The sequence below is a fragment of the Bos indicus genome, chromosome 16 (assembly GCF_029378745.1).
Source record: "Bos indicus isolate NIAB-ARS_2022 breed Sahiwal x Tharparkar chromosome 16, NIAB-ARS_B.indTharparkar_mat_pri_1.0, whole genome shotgun sequence".
Classification (NCBI taxonomy): domain Eukaryota; kingdom Metazoa; phylum Chordata; class Mammalia; order Artiodactyla; family Bovidae; genus Bos; species Bos indicus.
Window position 1 is genome coordinate 52,982,512 of NC_091775.1, and position 18,869 is coordinate 53,001,380.

At 46.2% G+C, this 18,869-nt stretch overlaps 1 protein-coding gene across 9 annotated transcripts in view; it reads right to left on the reverse strand.

The window, feature by feature from the left end:
* FHAD1 (forkhead associated phosphopeptide binding domain 1) overlaps nt 1–18,869 on the reverse strand; it is a 165,397-nt gene that overhangs the window by 97,642 nt on the left and 48,886 nt on the right. For all 9 annotated transcript variants that reach the window (XR_011560881.1, XM_070768459.1, XM_019976876.2 and 6 more), the window contains exons 4-5: nt 17,516–17,786; nt 3,280–3,389 (exon numbers count right to left, since the gene is read on the reverse strand). Coding sequence is in view for 8 of the 9 variants with exons in the window: in XM_070768459.1 (XP_070624560.1) it covers nt 3,280–3,389; nt 17,516–17,786 (381 nt within the window). In the remaining variant the exon portion in view is untranslated. The remainder of the gene's footprint in view (nt 1–3,279; nt 3,390–17,515; nt 17,787–18,869) is intronic.

Sequence of the window (18,869 nt, forward strand, 5' to 3'; positions counted from 1 at the left end):
AAATATGGTATCATTCTCTGGGAAGGTGAGGGCAGGCAGGGAAGGACAAGGCAGATTCTCAAGGCTATCTCTGTCATTTGAGAAAACCTCAAAGAGTCAAGAATTTGGTTGAAATGATGTCCTTGTATATCGATATCTGTAATGGATGTCTGGGCTTCTCAGCTGGTGCTAGTGGTAAAGTACTCGCCTGCCAATGCAGGAGATAGAAAAGATGTGGGTTTGACCCCTAGGTCGGGAAGATCCCCTGGAGGAGGGCATGGCAACCCACTCCAGTATTCTTGCCTGGAGAATGCCATGGACAGAGAAGCCTGGTGAGCTACAGTCCATGGGGTTGCAAAGGGTCAGACACGACTGAAGCGACTTAGCCTGCACACACGGGTGGATGTCTATAGCTCACAGGTACTGAAACTACTGAGAATTATCCTTTCACATTAAGAATAACCATCCCACTTGGGAACTTTTGTTGCTGGAAAGTTTATAATTTTTTATTTATAATATTCAGCCTAGCACACTGGGGACCTAGGAAAGGTAACTAGGAAATCAAGATTCTGTTCAATCACATTCTACTTATAACAAGGGCTATTTTTTTTTTTAAACTTAAAACATTTAATACATTCTGAAATATTTATTTTCCCTTTCCTCTCTTCTAGTACTTCCTGCCTCTCTGGCAATTCATTTAAGGATTTTTTTTCCAGGTCACTGGATCTGGGAAGTAAATGAGACGGGAATGGTGATTATTTGTGCGGGCTGGTGTAAACTTTGGGCTGGAAAAGCAACATCGCTGGCAGACTTCACCCACAGGTGTAATTAACTGTGTCTTCCATCTCTCCAAAGAAAAAGTTCTAATAAAAGAATTTGTTAGGTTTTCCAAAAGTGGAAGGAAAAAAAAAATCCCCCAAGCTTCTCACCAGCAGTTATCAACAAAATGTCAAGAAAACTGGGGAAAAAAGAATTCACCAGATGCCTTTTCAAAGGCAGACACAAAAAGAGGTAAACAGGCAATTTCCAGGCTGGCTCATTCCCGGGGGAGCTTGTCCAGTTGGCCTCAAGACCTTCCAGCTCTATGACCTGGGGAAGGACAGGATCTTAGTCAGGAGGAAGCTTGTCTGACATTGCCAGCTGCTGCCAAGGGTCTTCCTCTGCTGCTGCTGCTGCTAAGTCGCTTCAGTCGTGTCTGACTCTGCGTGACCCCATGGACTGCAGCTTACCAGGCTTCTCTGTCCATGGGATTCTCCAGGCAAGAACACTGGAGTGGGTTGCCATTTCCTTCTCCAGGTCTTCCTCTGGGTCCCTGTAAATGCTGGTGGCAAAATTTCAAGAGAGAGTACCAAACAGATTACCTGCTCCTGGGAAATCTGCCCCCCTCTTTCATCCTATTATGATCAGCCAGGTGCTTATTTATTTTTCATGCAACAAACACTCTCTGGGCAGCCACTATATACCAGGCCCTGTGTTGGTGCTGAAATATAAGTTTGCAGAAGGCAGCGGACTGGTGTGGGTTCTGTCTTCCTGGTGAGCGCCACCCCCCCAGCCCCCAATGCCCTTCCTGGAGGGAGCCCAGTGCATGTGACCCAAGCTGGTCAATCAAAGTTTAAGATTTCACATGTCGGTTACAGAGGGCGAGGATCTCGTGCCTCCTTTTGGACCACAGACCTTACATTTAGAGGCTTGTTTGCCTGAGTTTGCCTTTTTCAACACACAAAACTGGCCTTATGCAGAAAGCCAGACTCTGAGGGAAACAGAGAGGAGAGATTGGTGGTAGGAAGTGTTCTGATGACAAGATTCAAGCTCCTGGATCTAGCCATACCTGAAGCTAGAAGCCCTTTAAATATTCCAATAAGAGGAGCCAATAAATGCTTCCCCCTCCACCAAGCTAATTTCTTTACTGTCACCTGAAGGAGTCCTGGCAAGTCAGGGCATAAATGGCTTATAAATAGAAAAAAATTATAACCGTGGTTGCACTATATTTCCAATTTAAAAATGGAGGCAGTTTGAAAAATGGCTACAAACACTTTGCAGCTTTGCCATCTAGTCTATTTTCCTGCCCTCTAAGTGTAGGCTGGCCCTGGGACTTCTTTAACCAACAGAAGGTAATGGAGGTGTGGCTGCACAATCCCCAGGCAAGTTCTTACAGGCTGTGAGCTTGTGTTCCAGCCCCTGGGAACCCTGAGAGCACTGTGCTGTGATGAAAAACCACAAACAGAAAGGGGGCACCAGTCCAGGCATCCTGGCTGAGGCTCCAGTCCTGGGAAGGAGGCCATCAGGGAGACCACCGGCTGGGCCAGGTCGTGGGCTGACTGCAGTCTAGTGAGTGAGGTCAGGGGACAGGAGCAAAGGAAACTTCCAGGTCAATCTGGAGATTCTGGGGAATAATGAGTTGCTGTTTTAAGCCCCTAAGCTTTAGGGGTGGCTTGTTACATCCAAGCCTGGCTTCTCACCTCCCTGCAACAATTCTTACAGTCTTGTCTCAGGACACCTTTGTCGGAATCCCCTACCTCCTGAAGTTTGGATTCCATGTCTGACAAAGACCCCAGGTAGTTCTGTTCCTCACAGACTCCGAGAATTGCTGCAGGCCCAGGCCCTGGCCTTTGAGGAAAGCGAGATATTGCAGACTGCTTCTTTTAGAATAATTTTCAGGTCATGTGTAAGAGGGGAGAAATCAACCCGGGTCCTTCCCAGGATGGTTTGAATTCACCTCTTCTCCTTCTTTGAACCTCCCTAATTCTTTAAGGAGTCTCTTTCTTTGCTCGGGCCTCCCTGACTTCAGTGTTCACTTCTTCCTGCCAGAAATGTATTTATCCATGATCACTGTTCCATCACTCGAAGCTGACCAAGTGATTACTATGTGTGTGTTAGAAGTACTCGCTGGGAAGTTAACCAGACCTAGGTTTGAGTCCTAACACTGCTCCTTACCCTGGGCAACCTTAAACAAGTTACTTAACCTCTCTGAGCTTCGGTTTCCTCATCTGCAAAGTGAGGGAGATAAAATCTATCCTGAAGATGATAAGGATTAACAAGCCAAGGAAATGTCAAGTGCATAGGACATGGCCCAGCACACAGGAGGGGCTCAGTACCTTGCAGTGGTAGATGCTGTTTGGGACAAAATGAGCAGTAACCAGACTTTTGGCTGAATGTCTTGGGAGCAAGAGGTGATTTCTTGGAAGTAGTCAAAAAAAAAAAAAAAAGGCACTTCTAGAGTCACAAAGAGCAAGAGGCAGTGGCAAGCCCTCTGTGGGTCCCTCCTGCTACTGCAGCTCTGTCCTCCCCAAGATCCCTCACCTTCTCCTGCTGGGCCAAGTCATGATCCACAAACATCTCTCTGGCAGATCCTGCCCCAGGAATTTCCTCAGCCACTGGTTGGTCTGACAGATCCACGGCATTGGTCCACACTAATACAAATGGGCGACAGAGAATGCAGAGGAGATTGTAAGTTTCCCCCAAATCTTAGAGGATATCTTCAGATTAACCTTCACACTCATGAAACTCATGCAATGACATCATCACAGGAACGTTGGTAAGGGGAAGAGCCGCCTCTTCCCCTTCCCTGGGTTAGCTGTGCGGATGCACTTTGATGCAGCCCTTTCCAGACTTATTTCTATGCCGTGTAAGAGCTGAGGACCTGTGCACGTCATTTAATCTCTCTCAGCTGCATATATAATATAGGGACACTAACAGTCTCTATTATAAAGGGCTCTTTGGAGAGTAAATAGAATGAAGATGTAGAGCAGGGGTGGGAAAACTACGGCCCTACGGCCAAATCTGGCCCTCTGGGTATTTTAAAATTTATTTATTGGGCTTCTCTCTACTGCAGTGAGTGGAGCTACCCTCCAGTCGTGGTGCAGGTACTTCTCACCGCAGTGGTTTCTCTTGCTGCAGAGCACGGGCTCTAGGGAGCAGGTTCAGTGGCTGCAGCACGTGGGATCAGTAGTTGCGGCGCACGGGCTTAGTGGCTCCACGGCATGTGGAATCTTCGCAGACAGGGACTGAACCTGTGTCCCCTGCACTGGCAGGCGGATTCTTCTCTATTGCGCCACCAGGGAAGCCCAGCTATTTTTAAACTGCAGTCACATCTTTTATTTACGATTTTTTTTTTTTTGAGGCTGACCTGTTTTCCTTTCTAAGTCTTTATTGAACTCATTACAATATTGCTACCGCTCTGTGCTTCAGGTTTTTGGCCATGAGGCATATGGGATCTTAACTCCCCTACCAGGGATCAAACCCGTACCTCCTGCTCTGGAAGGTGAAGTCTTAACACTGGACCACCAGGGAAGCCCTAGTCGTATCTTTAACAAAAAACAAAAATGGGGAAATACCCTGGCTGTCCAGTGGTTAGGACTCTGCTTTCCCTGCCAAGGGCTCGGGTTCAATCCCTGGTTGGGGAACTAAGATCTCACAGCCAACAAACAAAAACAAATATGGATTTACATAACAGAGATTTTCTCCAGCTTACTTTTCACCTAACAATATTAAAAAAGAAAAATCAGCATTTGCAGCTGTACTTGGTTCTTTTTAAAAATATTTATTTATCTTTGGCTGTGTTGGGTCTTACGTGTGGGTGAGCGGGCTTCTCTCCAGTTGTGGCGGGTGGGCTCCAGAGCACGGGGGCTCTCTAGCTGTGGTGTGCAGGCTTAGCTGCCCTTCGACACGTGGGAGCTTAGTTCCCTGATCAGGGATCAAATCCCCATCCGCTGCACTGGGAGGCAGGTTCCTAACCACTGGACCACCAGGGAAGTCCCTGTACTACATCCTTTTTAATGATAGCATTGTGCTCCACTGTACAACCCTACCTGATGTATTAACTGGGACCCACTTGATAAACATACAAGCTTTCCTGATTGTTTGCTCATTAATCCCATTATTACAAGGGCTGTTTACATGACTTTTGGGGGATGTGGCATTATGTTTGGGGATCTCACTCTGAATTATATCAGACACAATTCACATCAAGACTGAATAATTTTTTTTTTTGGTGTAGAAACTTTCGTAAAGATTTCCATAATTCTGCTTGTGAGATCACTGGGCTCCAAGCAGTGTATTTAAAATTTCCAACTGACTCTGGTTTCTGGGCAGTCACTGCACATTCTTATCTTCTTGTGAAGTGAGAAACTGATCCAATTGTTTTCAAAGCCAGTGAAACTTTAATGGGTGTTAACATGAATGATGAATGAAGCATGCACCGACGCGTTTGTGGCCATTTATTCCATCATTTATTCATTTGGCTTCTGCATTTTTTATTTATGCACTTCAGAGTCAATGATTCCCTCCCTACCAAGCTTTTAAACATGTCTGTGGATCCTAGAACCTCCAGTGGACGCAGCCTATTAAAAAAAAAAATCCTCTCCTGGTACAGGTTTGACTATAACGTGCAGCCAAATTCTGGGCCCTGTCATGCATCAAGGATCGTCACAGGCCTGCGCTTTAGTTTCTAAATATTCAGCATCGTGTGCTCGGTGCTATATGCGTGCAGGTCGCTTAACTTGCAGGCTAGAGGCGGTCAGATCCCGAATCTGCAGTCCTCTCCTGGTGCGGCCGGGCAGCACTGCATTAGACAGGCCATAGACCAGAGGCAGTTGTGCCTCCCGAAGGTCAGAAATGGGTTCTTACTGGTAACAGCGTGGCCTGTTACTTGGCATGCTGAACGCTAGAAACCAGCTCCCAGGGGTCCAAGGGAGGAAGGGACTGCCTAGGCTGTGCCCCGGGGCAGGCCCTGGGGTCTGACCCTAACGGGGCGAGTGTCCAGTCTCGGCTTAAAGCTCTGGCGTCTGCTGCTATCTCTAGGGGTAACTCAAGATGCTTAGAGACCCTGCAAGGTGATGGTCAGAGGGGGACATCATCAAACCTATAGAACAGGCTGGACGACGGGATCCCTCTGCTGCAGAAGATGTGTTCACGGAAAGTCTCTGTGGGGGCAGAACATGCTCTGAGACTCACTTTCCTTACAACCAGGCTGGGAGGTGCTGGGGCAGCTTCCCCTCACCCGCCCCAAATGTCTTTACAGGCTACTATTATTTATCAACACTGGAGCAGGAAATGGCAACCCACTCAGTATTCTTGCCTGGAAAATTCTATGGACAGAGAGGCCTGGCAGGCTACAGTCCATGGGGTCACAGAGTCGTATACAACTGTGGGACTGAGCTATCTTCGTAGCTCTTCCTGTTTCCCCCGTTCCTATTAATATTATTTATCAAAAAGGACCTAAGGGCCACGTCTGACCAAACTGGTTTAACTAAGTTCAAAACAGACCCTCTTGCCTGCTGGATCCCTTGGAGATCCTAGTGGGGAGAACCCCCAGGGAGGGCCAGGAGGGCTGGGGGATTGGGTGGGAGCAGAGGTAGGGACAGAGGCACTTTAAGAAGTTTCCAGCAGGAGCTATTTGCCAAACAGCAGGGGAGTTACTTCAATATTTTAACAACCCACTGTCCTGGTGTGTGTGTGTGAAAGTCTCTCAGTTGTGTCTGACTCTTTGCTGCTACATGGATTATACATCCATGGAATTCTCCAGGCCAGAATACTGGAGTGGGTAGCCTTTCCCTTCTCCAGGGAATCTTCCCAAGTCAGGGATTGAACCCAGGTGTCCCTCATTGCAGGCAGATTCTTTACCAGCTGAGCCACAGGGAAGCTTGCCTGTCCTGGTGCTTATCCAATAATCATCAGTCTACAAAGGGGCAGCAAGTGTGCACCTTAACTGTGTCTTATTTTTTTTGTCATTTCTTTCTTTAAAAAAATTTTTTTTAAATTATGAAAGTATGACAACACATCTATAGCAGACATGGAAAATACAGAATAAAGTTACATATATTAACTGTATCTTCAAGACGTTGCTACATATGGTAAGTTGTAAATAAAAGTTAAATGACAATCATGGGTAGATAATCATTTAATTTTTAAAAATTTTAACATTTACTGAGTGTTCAGTATGCATCAGGGACTGTGCTTGGCACTTACAGGCAGGATCTGATTTTGTCTTCATGACAACCTGGTGAGATAGGCTTTACTATTTCCACCTCTAGTGAAGGACACGGAAGCCTGGCGTGATACGGTCCGTGGGGTCGCAAAGAGTCAGACACGACTTCGTGACTGAACAAGCACATTCCTGTTTCCATTTTATAAGTGAGTGGTATGAGGTTCAGAGATGGCAAGTCACCTACTCAAGGACACACAGCTGGTATGTAGGTACGAGCCCAGGTCTGTTGGATTCTGAGCCCAACCGCTCCTAACCTCTACGCAGTAAATTTACTCAAGTGGGAAGACATTTATGATATATTATTGAATTTCAAAAAGCAGGTTACCAATGTTAGGTTCACAAGATCCCATTATTGGGAGAAAAATTATATATAAATTGGATGGTATTTCAAAAAATTCACCCAATGTATTTTCTGTTCTCAGTAATTCTTCTCCACTTCCCATGAGCTCTTGCCATTAAGATTTGGTGGTTTTGGAGCTGAGGTTCTATTGCCTTGTGGGAAAGGAAGGATGACTATTAACTTAGAATGGGGTGATTCAGCCTCCAGGCACAATGATGTTTTGACTTCTGGCAAAGACTGGAGACATTTCTGAGTATCACAGTCGGAGGGTCGGGGGGTGGGGTTGCTGCTGGCATCAGTGGGAAGGAGCCAGGGATGCTGCTAAATGTTCTAAAATGAACAGGACAGATCCCACAGCAAGGAGTTATCCAGTCCCAAATGTCACCGTGCTGAGATGGAGAAACTCTGACCTGGCCTACGATAAATAAGGCCTTGGCCTTGGGTTTTCAAATAGGATTTTTCAAATCTATAGCAAGGCAACAGTCTAACAGTAAACCAACGTTAGTTGAAAACCCCAGCTTCATTAAGAGGGGATGGGTTTTTTTCAGAACCCTCAAAAATAGATGTTTTCTATCAAGAGCCAGCCTGGAGGACTGGAACATAGAGTGCTCTGAAGAGTGGAGCAGAGAGGCCCAGACAGGAAGGAGCTCTCCATCACATGGGAAGTTGAAAGCCCTTCTCAGAGGATGGAGTGTCAGGGAAGTCAGGGTGAATGTATGGAAACAGATGAGATATGGCTGGGAGGCTGAGGGAATAGAGCCCCAGGTAGATGTGAAGGCCTCTAAGCCATAGGATTCATCCTTCACTTCTCCAGGGGACTGTACATCCCTCAGAGAAGCCCCAGTTGCAACATGGCATTGGAAAAACTGATGGCAAAACCCACTGATTACAGTTGTTGTTTCGTTGATCAGTTGTGTCTGACTCTTTGCGACTCCATGGACTGCAGCATGCCAGGCTTCCCTGTCCATCACTATCTCCCGGAGTTTGTTCAAACTCATGTTCATTGAATCAATGATGCCATCCAACCATCTCATCCTCTGTCGCCCCCTTCTCCTCTTGTTCTCAGTCCTTTCCAACATCAGTCCTTCCAATGAATATTCAGGGTTGATTTCCTTTAGGATTGACTGGTATGATCTCCTTGCTGTCCAAGGGACTCTCAAGAGTCTTCTCCAGCATCACAGTTCAAAAGCATCAATTCTTTGGCACTCAGCCTTCTTTATGGTCCAACTCTCACATCTGTACATAGTCAAGCTGTACAAACCATAACTTTGACTATACAGACCTATGTTGGCCTGAGACTAGGTCATAAAAGACATTGCGGTTTCTGCCTTAGTGTCCAAGACCACTTGTCTGGAGCAGCTGTGTCACAAGGACACTCAGCAGCCTATGGACAGGCCCACCTGGTGAAGAACTGAGGCCTCTTACTAAAAGCCGTGGAGGGAACCATCACAGAGATGGGCCCTTCAGCCCCAGGAGGGCCTCCTGATGACCACAGCCCTAGCTGAGACCATGATAGCAACCTCATGAGAAACCCCAAGCCCAAATCAACCAGCTCAGCCAGTCCCAAATTCCTGACTCAGAGAAACTGTGAGATAATAAATGCTTCAGTTCAGTTCAGTCGCTCAGTCGTGTCCGACTCTTTGCAACCCCATGAATCACAGCACGCCAGGCCTCCCTGTCCATCACCAACTCGTGGAGTTCACTCAGACTCACGTCCATCGAGTCGGTGATGCCATCCAGCCATCTCATCCTCTGTCGTCCCCTTCTCCTCCTGCCCCCAATCCTTCCCAGCATCAGGGTCTTTTCCAATGAGTCAACTCTTCGCAGGAGGTGGCCAAAGTATTGGAGTTTCATGCTTACTGTTGTTTTATTTTAAATGTATTTATTTGGCTGTGCTGGGTCTTGATTGCTGTGCTCGGGCTTTCTCTAGTTGCAGGGAGTGAGGGTTACTCTTTAGTGTGGGCTTCTCGCTGCAGTGGCTTCTCTTGTCGCAGAGCACAGGCTCTAGGGCTTCCAGGCTTCAGCAGTTTCGGCTTGTGGGCTCTAGAGCACAGGCTCAATAGTTGTGATGCACGAGCTTAGTTGTTCTGTGGCATGAGGGATCTTTCCAGATCATGGATAGAACTGTGTCTCCTCCTTTAGCGGGAGGATTCTTCACCACTGAGCCATCAGGGACACCCCTTACTTTTGTTTTAGACCTTCACATCCTGGAGTAACTTATCATGCAGCAATGAGGAGTGAATACTGATTTTTGGCAGCAGGATCGTTGTGAAATTTAACAAAACCCCTGAATGGTGGAATGGTTTGAGGCGGAACAGTGGCCAGAAGCTGGAGGACGTTTGCCGAGAGCCTTAGAGAAGGCCTGTTAGAAGGTTTGTTAGTAGGAGCTCAAAGGCCTTTGAGGAGGCAGTGAGGGGAGGTTTCCAGGAAAGTTAGGAAAATGTTACTGGGGTCCAGGGATCCTTGTTAGGTGGTGGCAGAAGTTTTAATAGCACACTGCCTGTCATCATGTGGGAAGAGAAAATGTTCCTGACGATCAAGCGCTCCAGGCAAGAGTTGTGGAAGGAGCACCTGGTTACTTCTTACTGCTTATTTACAGTGAAATGTGAAGGGGTGCTCAGTCACTCAGTCAGGTTTCTTTGCGGCCCCATGGAGTGTAGCTCTCCAGGCTCCTCTGTCCATGGAATTTTCCAGGCAAGAAATACTGGAGGGGGTTGCATTCCTACTCCAGGGGATCTTCCTGACCCAGGGATTGAACCCGTGTCTCTTGCACTACCTGCATTGGCAGGCTGTTTCTTTAACACTAGTGCCACCTGGGAAGCCCATGTGAGGGGTAGAGACAGTTAAAGAAAGGGATGTTCAATCAGGACTCAGTGCTCTGGGCTTGAAAATTCCCTGCCCGTGCAGGTGACAAATGACATGTAAGAAACAGACTCTGGGCAAAGATCAAATCAAGGGCGCTCTCAAGAAAACACCATCCAAAGAAGAAACTGAAGTGACTGTAAAAATCCTGTGTTAAGAGCACAGACTCAGGGCAGTGTCCCAGAGATGTTTGCTCTAGGCACTGGGCTTCTAAGAAGCTTGGGCAGTGTTGGCAGAAGCCCAAGGTGGAAGGGCTTGTGTCAAAAAAAACCTGTGAGCATGGGTTTTGCCCACTGTCAACCTACTTTTTTAACTTATATGCAGAGTACATCATGCGAAATGCAGGGCTGGATGAAGCACAAGCTGGAATCAAGATTGCCAAGAGAAATATCAATAACATCAGATATGCAGATGACACCACCCTAACAGCAGAAAGCAAAGAGGAACTAAAGAGACACTTGATGAAGGTGAAAGAGCAGAGTGAAAAAGCTGGCTTAAAACTCAACATTCAAAAAACGAAGATTGTGGCATCTGGTTCCATCACTTCACAGCAAATAGATGGGGAAACAATGGAAACAGTGAGAGACTTTATTTTCTTGGTCTCCAAAATCACTGTAGATGGTGACTGCAGACATGAAATTAAAAGACACTTGGAAGAAAAGCTCCTTGGAAGAAAAGCCATGACAAACCTAGATAATGTATAAAAAAGCAGAGACATTACTTCACTGACAAAGGTCCGTGTAGTCAAAGCTATGGTTTTTCCAGTAGTCACATATGGATGTGAGAGTTGGACCATAAAGAAGGCTGACCACTGAAGAACTGACGCTTTTGATCTATGGTGTTGGAGAAGACTCTTGAGAGTCCCCTGGACTGCAAAGAGATTAAGCCAGTAAGTGCTAAAGGAAATCAACCCTGAATTTCCATTGGAAGAACTGATGCTGAAGCTCCAATACTTTGGCCACCTGATGGGAAGAGACAACTCATTGGAAAAGACCCTGATGCTGGAAAAGATTGAAGGCAGGAGGAGAAGGGGACTACAAAGTATGAGATGATTGGCTGTCATCACCAGCTCAATGGACATGAGTTTGAGCAAGCTCCAGGAGATGGTGAAGGGCAGGGAAGCCTGGCGTGCTGCAGTCCATGGGGTTGCAAAGAGTTGAACACAGCTGAGCCACTGAACAACAACATGGGTTTTACCTAACAGGATGAACCCATATAAGAAGAACTGGCAACGCAGACCGACAGAGATTCACAAAAGTAAAAGAAGCTTCTGGACTCACAAGCTTCTGCAGGCAGGAAGCAGACTCTAAAACTATGCAGCTGCAACTATGTGATACCTTCCATGGGAAAGGTAGGACAATTCATAGGGCAGAACTTAGAGACCGGAGGGCAGAACCAAGAGCCCTGGAATGTCATTTCTGGGTAAGAGCTGGACTGAGGCCCCATGAAGGAACTGCTAAGATTTTCCCAGCTGGATTTCAGAATTGCTTTGGGCCAATGACGCCTGTGTGTTTCCTATCTTTCTCCCTTTTTAACTAGAGGAGGGTATGTAGCAGTTAGCTGTGTCTGTCCCACCATCGTATTTTGGGTATGTGAGGGACAGACACCTTGTTCATCAGTCTTCACTTTTCTGAAATAGTACTTGATGAACTGAACTTAAGGAACTACACCCATGAGCCTAATCTGTGCCTGGACTTGATTTAGATGAGATTCTGGAATTTGAGCTGATGCTGTAATGAGGTGAGATTTGGGGTAGGGGCGCAGGAGAGGGTTGGAGGAGGGTGAATCACTGAGGACCAGAGGGCAGACTGCAGTAGCCAGCCTTCAAGATGAGTGCCGATAATTCTTGCCTCCTGGTCTTCAGCCGGGTGTAGTCTTCTCCCATCCTGGAGAGGGACACCCTGTGTAATCAATAGGACACTGCAGCAATGACAGGGAGTGACTATTGAGGCTTAGTCACAAGAGATGTTGCAATTTCTACCTTGCTCTCCTGGATCGCTTGCTCAGGAGGAGCCAGTTGCAGACCGATGCTCATGAGAACACTGGAGCCGCTCTCTGGGGAGATCCCCATGGTGACGAAGTGAGGCCTCCTGCTCACAGCTATGTGAGCACGCTATCTTAGAAGTGGATCCTCCAGCCCTAGTCAAGCCTTCAGATGATGCAGCCTTACAAGGGACCTGAGCCACGGCCGACCTGCTAAGCTGCTTCCAGATTCCTGACGCACAGAAACCGGATATGATAACATGCTTGTTTCTTGCTTTAGGCTGCAAATTCTGGGGAGAATTTCTTATGCAGCCAAGATAACAAATACACATTGCATGTTAATTTCACATGAAAGAGACAAAAAACACTGAATTCTAGTTAATGGTATCTATGCTAAAATATTTAGGAGGAGGACTACAGATGTGTGCCATTTATTTTGAAATGCATCAGACAATAAGATGGATTAAGGAATGAATAAGGCTTCCCTGGTGGTTCAGTGGTAAAGAATCCGCTGGCAATGTAGAAGACCCAGGTTCAAACCCTGGGATGGGAAGATACCCTGAAGAAGGAAATGGCAACCCATTCCAGTATTCTTGCCTGGGAAATCCCATGGACAGAGAAGCCTGGTGGGCTACCATCCATGGAGATGCAAAGCATCAGACACAACTCAGTGACTGAGCATGGAATAAATGAATAGAAGGATGGACAGACAGAAATGTAACAAAGAATACAGAAATATGTTAATAGTAGAATTAGGAGGGGAGCTGTTCTCTTTAAAATTCTTTTTACTTTGCTGTATGTTTGAAAATTTTCACATTAAAATGTTAGGGAGAACTGGCTGAGTAATTTCTTAACTTGGGTTGTAGGTAAATGAGCTTTCCTTAGAGGATGATGATGTAAACTGTAGAGACAGGTTTCATACGCTCCTTAGTTTGTACAGTTTCAGAATAATAACTACTATTTGAGTTCTGGAACATTTCATGCAAAGATGGGCACAGTAAAGGACAGAAATGGTATGGATCTAACAGAAGCAGAAGACATTAAGAAGTGGCAAAAACATACAGAAAAACTGTACAAAAAAGATCTTTACGATCCAGATAACCATGATGGTGTGATCACTGGACTAGAGCCAGACATCCTGGAAAGTGAAGTCAAGTGGGCCTTAGGAAGCATCACAACAAGAAAAGCTAGTGGAGGTGATGGAATTCCAGTTGGTTTATTTCAAATCCTAAAAGACGATGCTGTGAAAGTGTGGCACTCAACATGCCAGCAAATTTGGAAAACTCAGCAGTGGCCACAGGACTGGAAAAAACCAGTTTTCATTCCAATCCCAAACAAAGGCAATGCCAAAGAATGCTCGAACTATCACACAATTGCACTCATCTCACACACTAGCAAAGTAATGCTCAAAATTCTCCAAGCCAGGCTTCAACAGTACATGAACCAAGAACTTCCAGATGCTTGAGCTGGATTTAGAAAAGGCAGAGGAAGCAGATATTAAATTGCCAACATCCGTTGGATCACTGAAAAAGCAAGAGAGTTCCAGAGAAACTTCTGCTTTATTGACTATACCAAAGCCTTTGACTGTGTGTCACAATAACTGGAAAATTCTTCAAGAGACGGGGATACCAGATCACCTTACCTGCCTCCTGAGAAATCTGTACACAGCTTAAGAAGTAGTAGTTAGAAACGGACATGGAACAATGGGCAGGTTCTAAATTGGGAAAGGAGTACATCAAGGCTGTATATTGTCACCCTGCTTATTTAACTTATATGCAGAGTGAAAGTGAAAGTTGCTCAGTAGTGTCTGACTCTTTCAACCCCATAGACTATACAGTCCATGGAATTCTGGAGTGGGTAGCTTTTCCCTTCTCCAGGGGATCTTCCCAGTTCAGTTCAGTTCAGTCTCTCAGTCATGTCTGACTCTTTGTGACCCCATGGGCTGCAGCATGCCAGGCCTCCCTGTCCATCACCAACTCGTGGAGTTTACTCAAACTCATATTCACTGAGTCAGTGATACCATCTAACCATCTCATCCTCTGTCATCCCCTTCCCCCACCTTCAGTCTTTCCCAGCATCAGGATCTTTTCAAATGAGTCAGTTCTTTGCATCAGGTGGCCAAAGTACTGGAGTTTCAGCTTTAGCATCAGTCCTTCCAATGAATATTCAGGATTGATCTCCTTTAGGATGGACTGGTTGGATCTCCTTGCTGTCCAAGGGATTCTCAAGAGTCTTCTCCAACACCATAGTTCAAAAGCATCAATTCTTTGGCACTCAACTTTCTTTATGGTCCAACTCTCACATCCATACATGACTACTGGAAAAACTATACCTTTGACTAGATGGACCTTTGTTGGCAAAGTAATATCTCTGCTTTTGAATATGCTGTCTAAGTTGGTCATAACTTTTCTTCCAAGGAGCAGGTGTCTTTTAATTTCATGGCTGCAGTCACCATCTGCAGTGATTCTGGAGCCCAAGAAAATAAAGTCTGTCACTATTTCCATTCTTTCCATTGTTCCACTGTTACATTGTTTCGCCATCTATTTGCCATGAAGTGATGGGGCATCTGCCATGATCTTCGTTTTCTGAATGTTGACTTTTAAGCCAACTTTTTCACTCTTCTCTTTTATTTTCATCAAGAGGCTTTTGAGTTCCTCTTCACTTTCTGCCATAAGGGTGGTGTCATCTGCATATCTGAGGTTATTGATATTTCTCCCAGCAATCTTGATTCCAACTGTGCTTCCTCCAGTCCAGCATTTCTCGTGATGTACTCTGCATATAAGTTAAATGAGCAGGGTGACAGTATACAGCCTTGACATACTCCTTTCCCTATTTGGAACGAGTCTGTTGTTACATGTCCAGTTCTGTTGTTTCTTGACCTGCATTCAGATTTCTCAGGAGGCAGGTCAGGTAGTCTGGTATTCCCGTCTCTTGAAGAATTTTCCACAGTTTGTTGTGATCCACACAGTCAAAGGCTTTGGTATAGTCAATAAAGCAGAAGTAGATGTGTTTCTGGAATTCTCTTGCTTTTTTGATGATAAAATGATGTTGAAAATTTGATCTCTGGTTCCTCTGACTTTTCTAAATCCAGCTCAAACATCTGGAAGTTCTTGGTTCATGTACTGTTGAAGCTTGGCTTGGAGAATTTTGAGCATTACTTTGCTAGTGTTTGAGATGAGTGCAATTGTGTGATAGTTCGAGCATTCTTTGGCATTGCCTTTGTTTGGGATTGGAATGAAAACTGGTTTTTTCTAGTCCTGTGGCCACTGCTGAGTTTTCCAACTTTGCCGGCATGTTGAGTGCCACACTTTCACAGCATCATCTTTTAGGATTTGAAATAGCTCAACTGGAATTCCATCACCTCCACTAGCTTTGTTCATAGTGATGCTTCCTAAGGCCCACTTGACTTTGCATTCCAAAATGTCTGGCTCTAGGTGAGTGGTCACAGCATCGTGATTATCTGGGTTGTGAAGATCTTTTTTGTATAGTTCGAAACCAGGATCTTTCCAACCAGGGATCAAACCCAAGTCTCCCATATTGAAGGCAGATTCTTTACAAGCTGAGACACAAGGGAAGCCCTATATGCAGAGTACATCATGTGAAATACCGGGCTTGATGAAGCACAAGCTGGAATCAAGATTGCCGGGATAAATATCAATAACCTCAAATAGGCAGATGACACCACCCTTATGGCAGAAAGTGAAGAAGAACTAAAGAGCCTCTTGATGAAAGGGAAAGAGGAGAGTGAAAAGGTTGGCTTAAAACTCAACATTCAAAAAACTAAGATCATGGGATCTGGTCCCAATGTTTCCATTTGGGAAACAATGGAAACATTGAGAGACTTTATATTCTTGGGCTCCAAAATCACTGCAGATGGTAACTTCAGCCATGAAATTAAAATATGCTTGCTCCTTGGAAGAAAAGCTATGACCAACCTAGACAGCATATTAAAAAGTATAGACATTACTTTGCCGGCAAAAGTGCATATAGTCAAAGCTATGGTTTTTCCAGTAGTCATGTATGGATATGAGAATTGGACTATAAAGAAAGCTGAGTGCTAAAGAATTGATGCTTTTGAACTGTGGTGTTGGAGAAGACTCTTGAGAGTCCCTCGCTCAGCAAGAACAAGCCAGTCAATCCTAAAGGAAATCAGTCCTGAATATACACTGGAAGGACAGATGCTGAAGCTGAAACTTCAGTACTTATGGCCACCTGATGTGAAGAACTGACTCACTGGAAAAGACCCTGATGTTGGGAAAGATTGAAGGCAGGAGAAGAAAGGGATGACAGAGGATGAGATGGTCGGATGGCATTACTGACTTGATGCACATGAGTTTGAGCAAGCTCTGGGAGTTGGTGATGGTGAGCAAGCTCTGATGAATCTGCCTGCAATCCATGTAAAGAATTGTGCGGCAGTCCATGGGGTCGCAAAGAGTAGGACACAACTGAGCAACTGAACTGAACTGACCTGTAACCGACTGTGAACAATCAATTGAGATAACTCACTACCTTCAGAGTAGCCTAATAACTATTACTTGAATGGCTGAGTGAGGTGACTAGGTGAGTGGTCCTGAGGGAGACCAAGGGAGGGTGTGGGGCCACTGAGAGATCTGGGGACTCAGAGGGGTCTGGGGCTGGGACCCAGAGGACAGAGAATGGGACCTTCTTGACAGCAGCCACAGAAGAAATCTGGGAATCATGCCAGGGACTAAGTCGACCTAGCTACTCTGCCAGCGAGGCTGGTGAGGCTGAGAGGATGGTGACAGACAGGAAGTCTCCTCCCCAAATGCCATGAAGCCTTCTGGGGCGGAGGAGGGGGAAATGAATCCCTGATGGCTTTGTGTCCCCAAAGTGACCAGGCTGCGAGTGACAGTCCTCGAGATAACCAGCCTTAAATTTCACCGAAACGCATCAGGTGAGATTAGAGTGAATGTATCACCTCTAGAGAAGTAATTTTCTCCATAAGCCTCTGTCTCCTCTAACTTGCAAAATGGTAATAAAATATTTAAAACCTCCGAAGGCAAGAGGGATTTCAGTTACCCGTATTTCTGTCAAAGTATATAAATATAGATTCTGATACACATTCATATATATTCATGTATATGTACAGACACACACACATTCATTGCAGAGGTACTGACTGATATGTGTGGATGGGCACAAAATCTGGAGGGATTTGTACCAAAAAGTCACAGGGGGCAGTCCAGATGGTAAGAATGAGATCTTTCACTGTTTTCTGTTTATCCCAATTGTTTTTTTTTTCACAATTGCTAATGTTCCATTTTAGAATTGGAGAAATTAAGCAAAAACTGAGCCCCTGTCCATGAGCCCATCCCCGAAGCCACCACGGAAGCTCCCCTGAGTACCTTGTTTGATGATGGGAACCCCGTGGGCAGTGCCGTCCATCATAAAGGAGAACATCTTCCCACTGGCACTCATGGGCCGCTTGTGAGAGGCAGGCGGGACCACGGAGGGCCTGGGGAAGCCCTGGGACCAGCTCCTCTGCACTGGCACCGGCCGGACGCCCGGGTGGAAGGGGACCTGTGGTGGCGAGGGTGACTGGTTCGGCTGCTGTGTGGTCCGAGATGGCTGTGGCCTGGGCCAAGGTGCTGGGCCCATCGCCCATGGGAAGGAGACCTGCAGGGGCAGACAAGAGGGTCAGGGGAGGTTACGAGCAGCTGGGGTGGTCTCCACCCTTCTGTCCCAGTGACGTGATTGCTGTCCTAGGTTTCATCATATAAGTCACTTCCTCCAGGAAGACTTCCCAGACTCTCCCCAAATCTGGGATGGTGACCCCGCATGGGTCACCGGCACATCACTGCACCACCATTTGTTGGGTGCAGCCTTCATGCCAAGCACCCTGCCAAGAGATTTGCATCCATTACCTCACTTAATACACCTAACACTCTATGATGAGCCTGAGGCTGAGTAAGACCTAGTGACCTTCCCAAGATCGTAGATTTGGTAGTGAGCGGCTGAGCTCGTAGAACGCCATCTCTAAGACATAAGAGCGTTTTGTCTATCTTGCTCAACACTGTATCCTCAGCACCTAGAATAAACCCTTGGTACGTACAGAGTAGGCCCTCAAATATCAGTTGAGGACTTCCCTAGTGGCCCAGCCATTAAGAATCTGCTTGCCAATGCAGGGTACACAGGTTCAATCCCTGGTCCGGGAAGATCCCACATGCTGCAGGGCAACTAAGCCCGTGCTCCACAACTACTGAGCCCATGCTCTAGAGCTCTCGAACCACAACTGATGAAGCCTGTGTGTCTAGAGTCCATGCCCTGCAACAAGAGAGGCCACGGCAATAAGCCCACACAAGGCAACTACAGAGTAGCCCCCACGCACCATAACTAGAGAAAGCCCGCAAACAGCAATGAAGACCCAGTGTAACCATAAATAAATATTGTTTTAAAAAGTACTGGTTGAAAGAATGAATTGACAAATCTCCGAGATTCAAGCCCAGCTCTCCAGGACCCCATGGTCTGCTTTCTTTCCATCCACACTGCGTGTCTTTCTGGCGTACCTACTGCATCTGTCCCCCAGAGCCAAGAGCTCTGGGGTGGCAGGCACCCCGGCTGGCTGATTAGCCTGTGACCCTCAACACCCACCCTATTCTTGGCAGATACTCCATACATATCTATCGAGGGACCCCAGCAGAAGATGTTTGTAGCTACTTTCAACAGAGAGCACATCAAGCTCTATCTAAACTGGGAGAA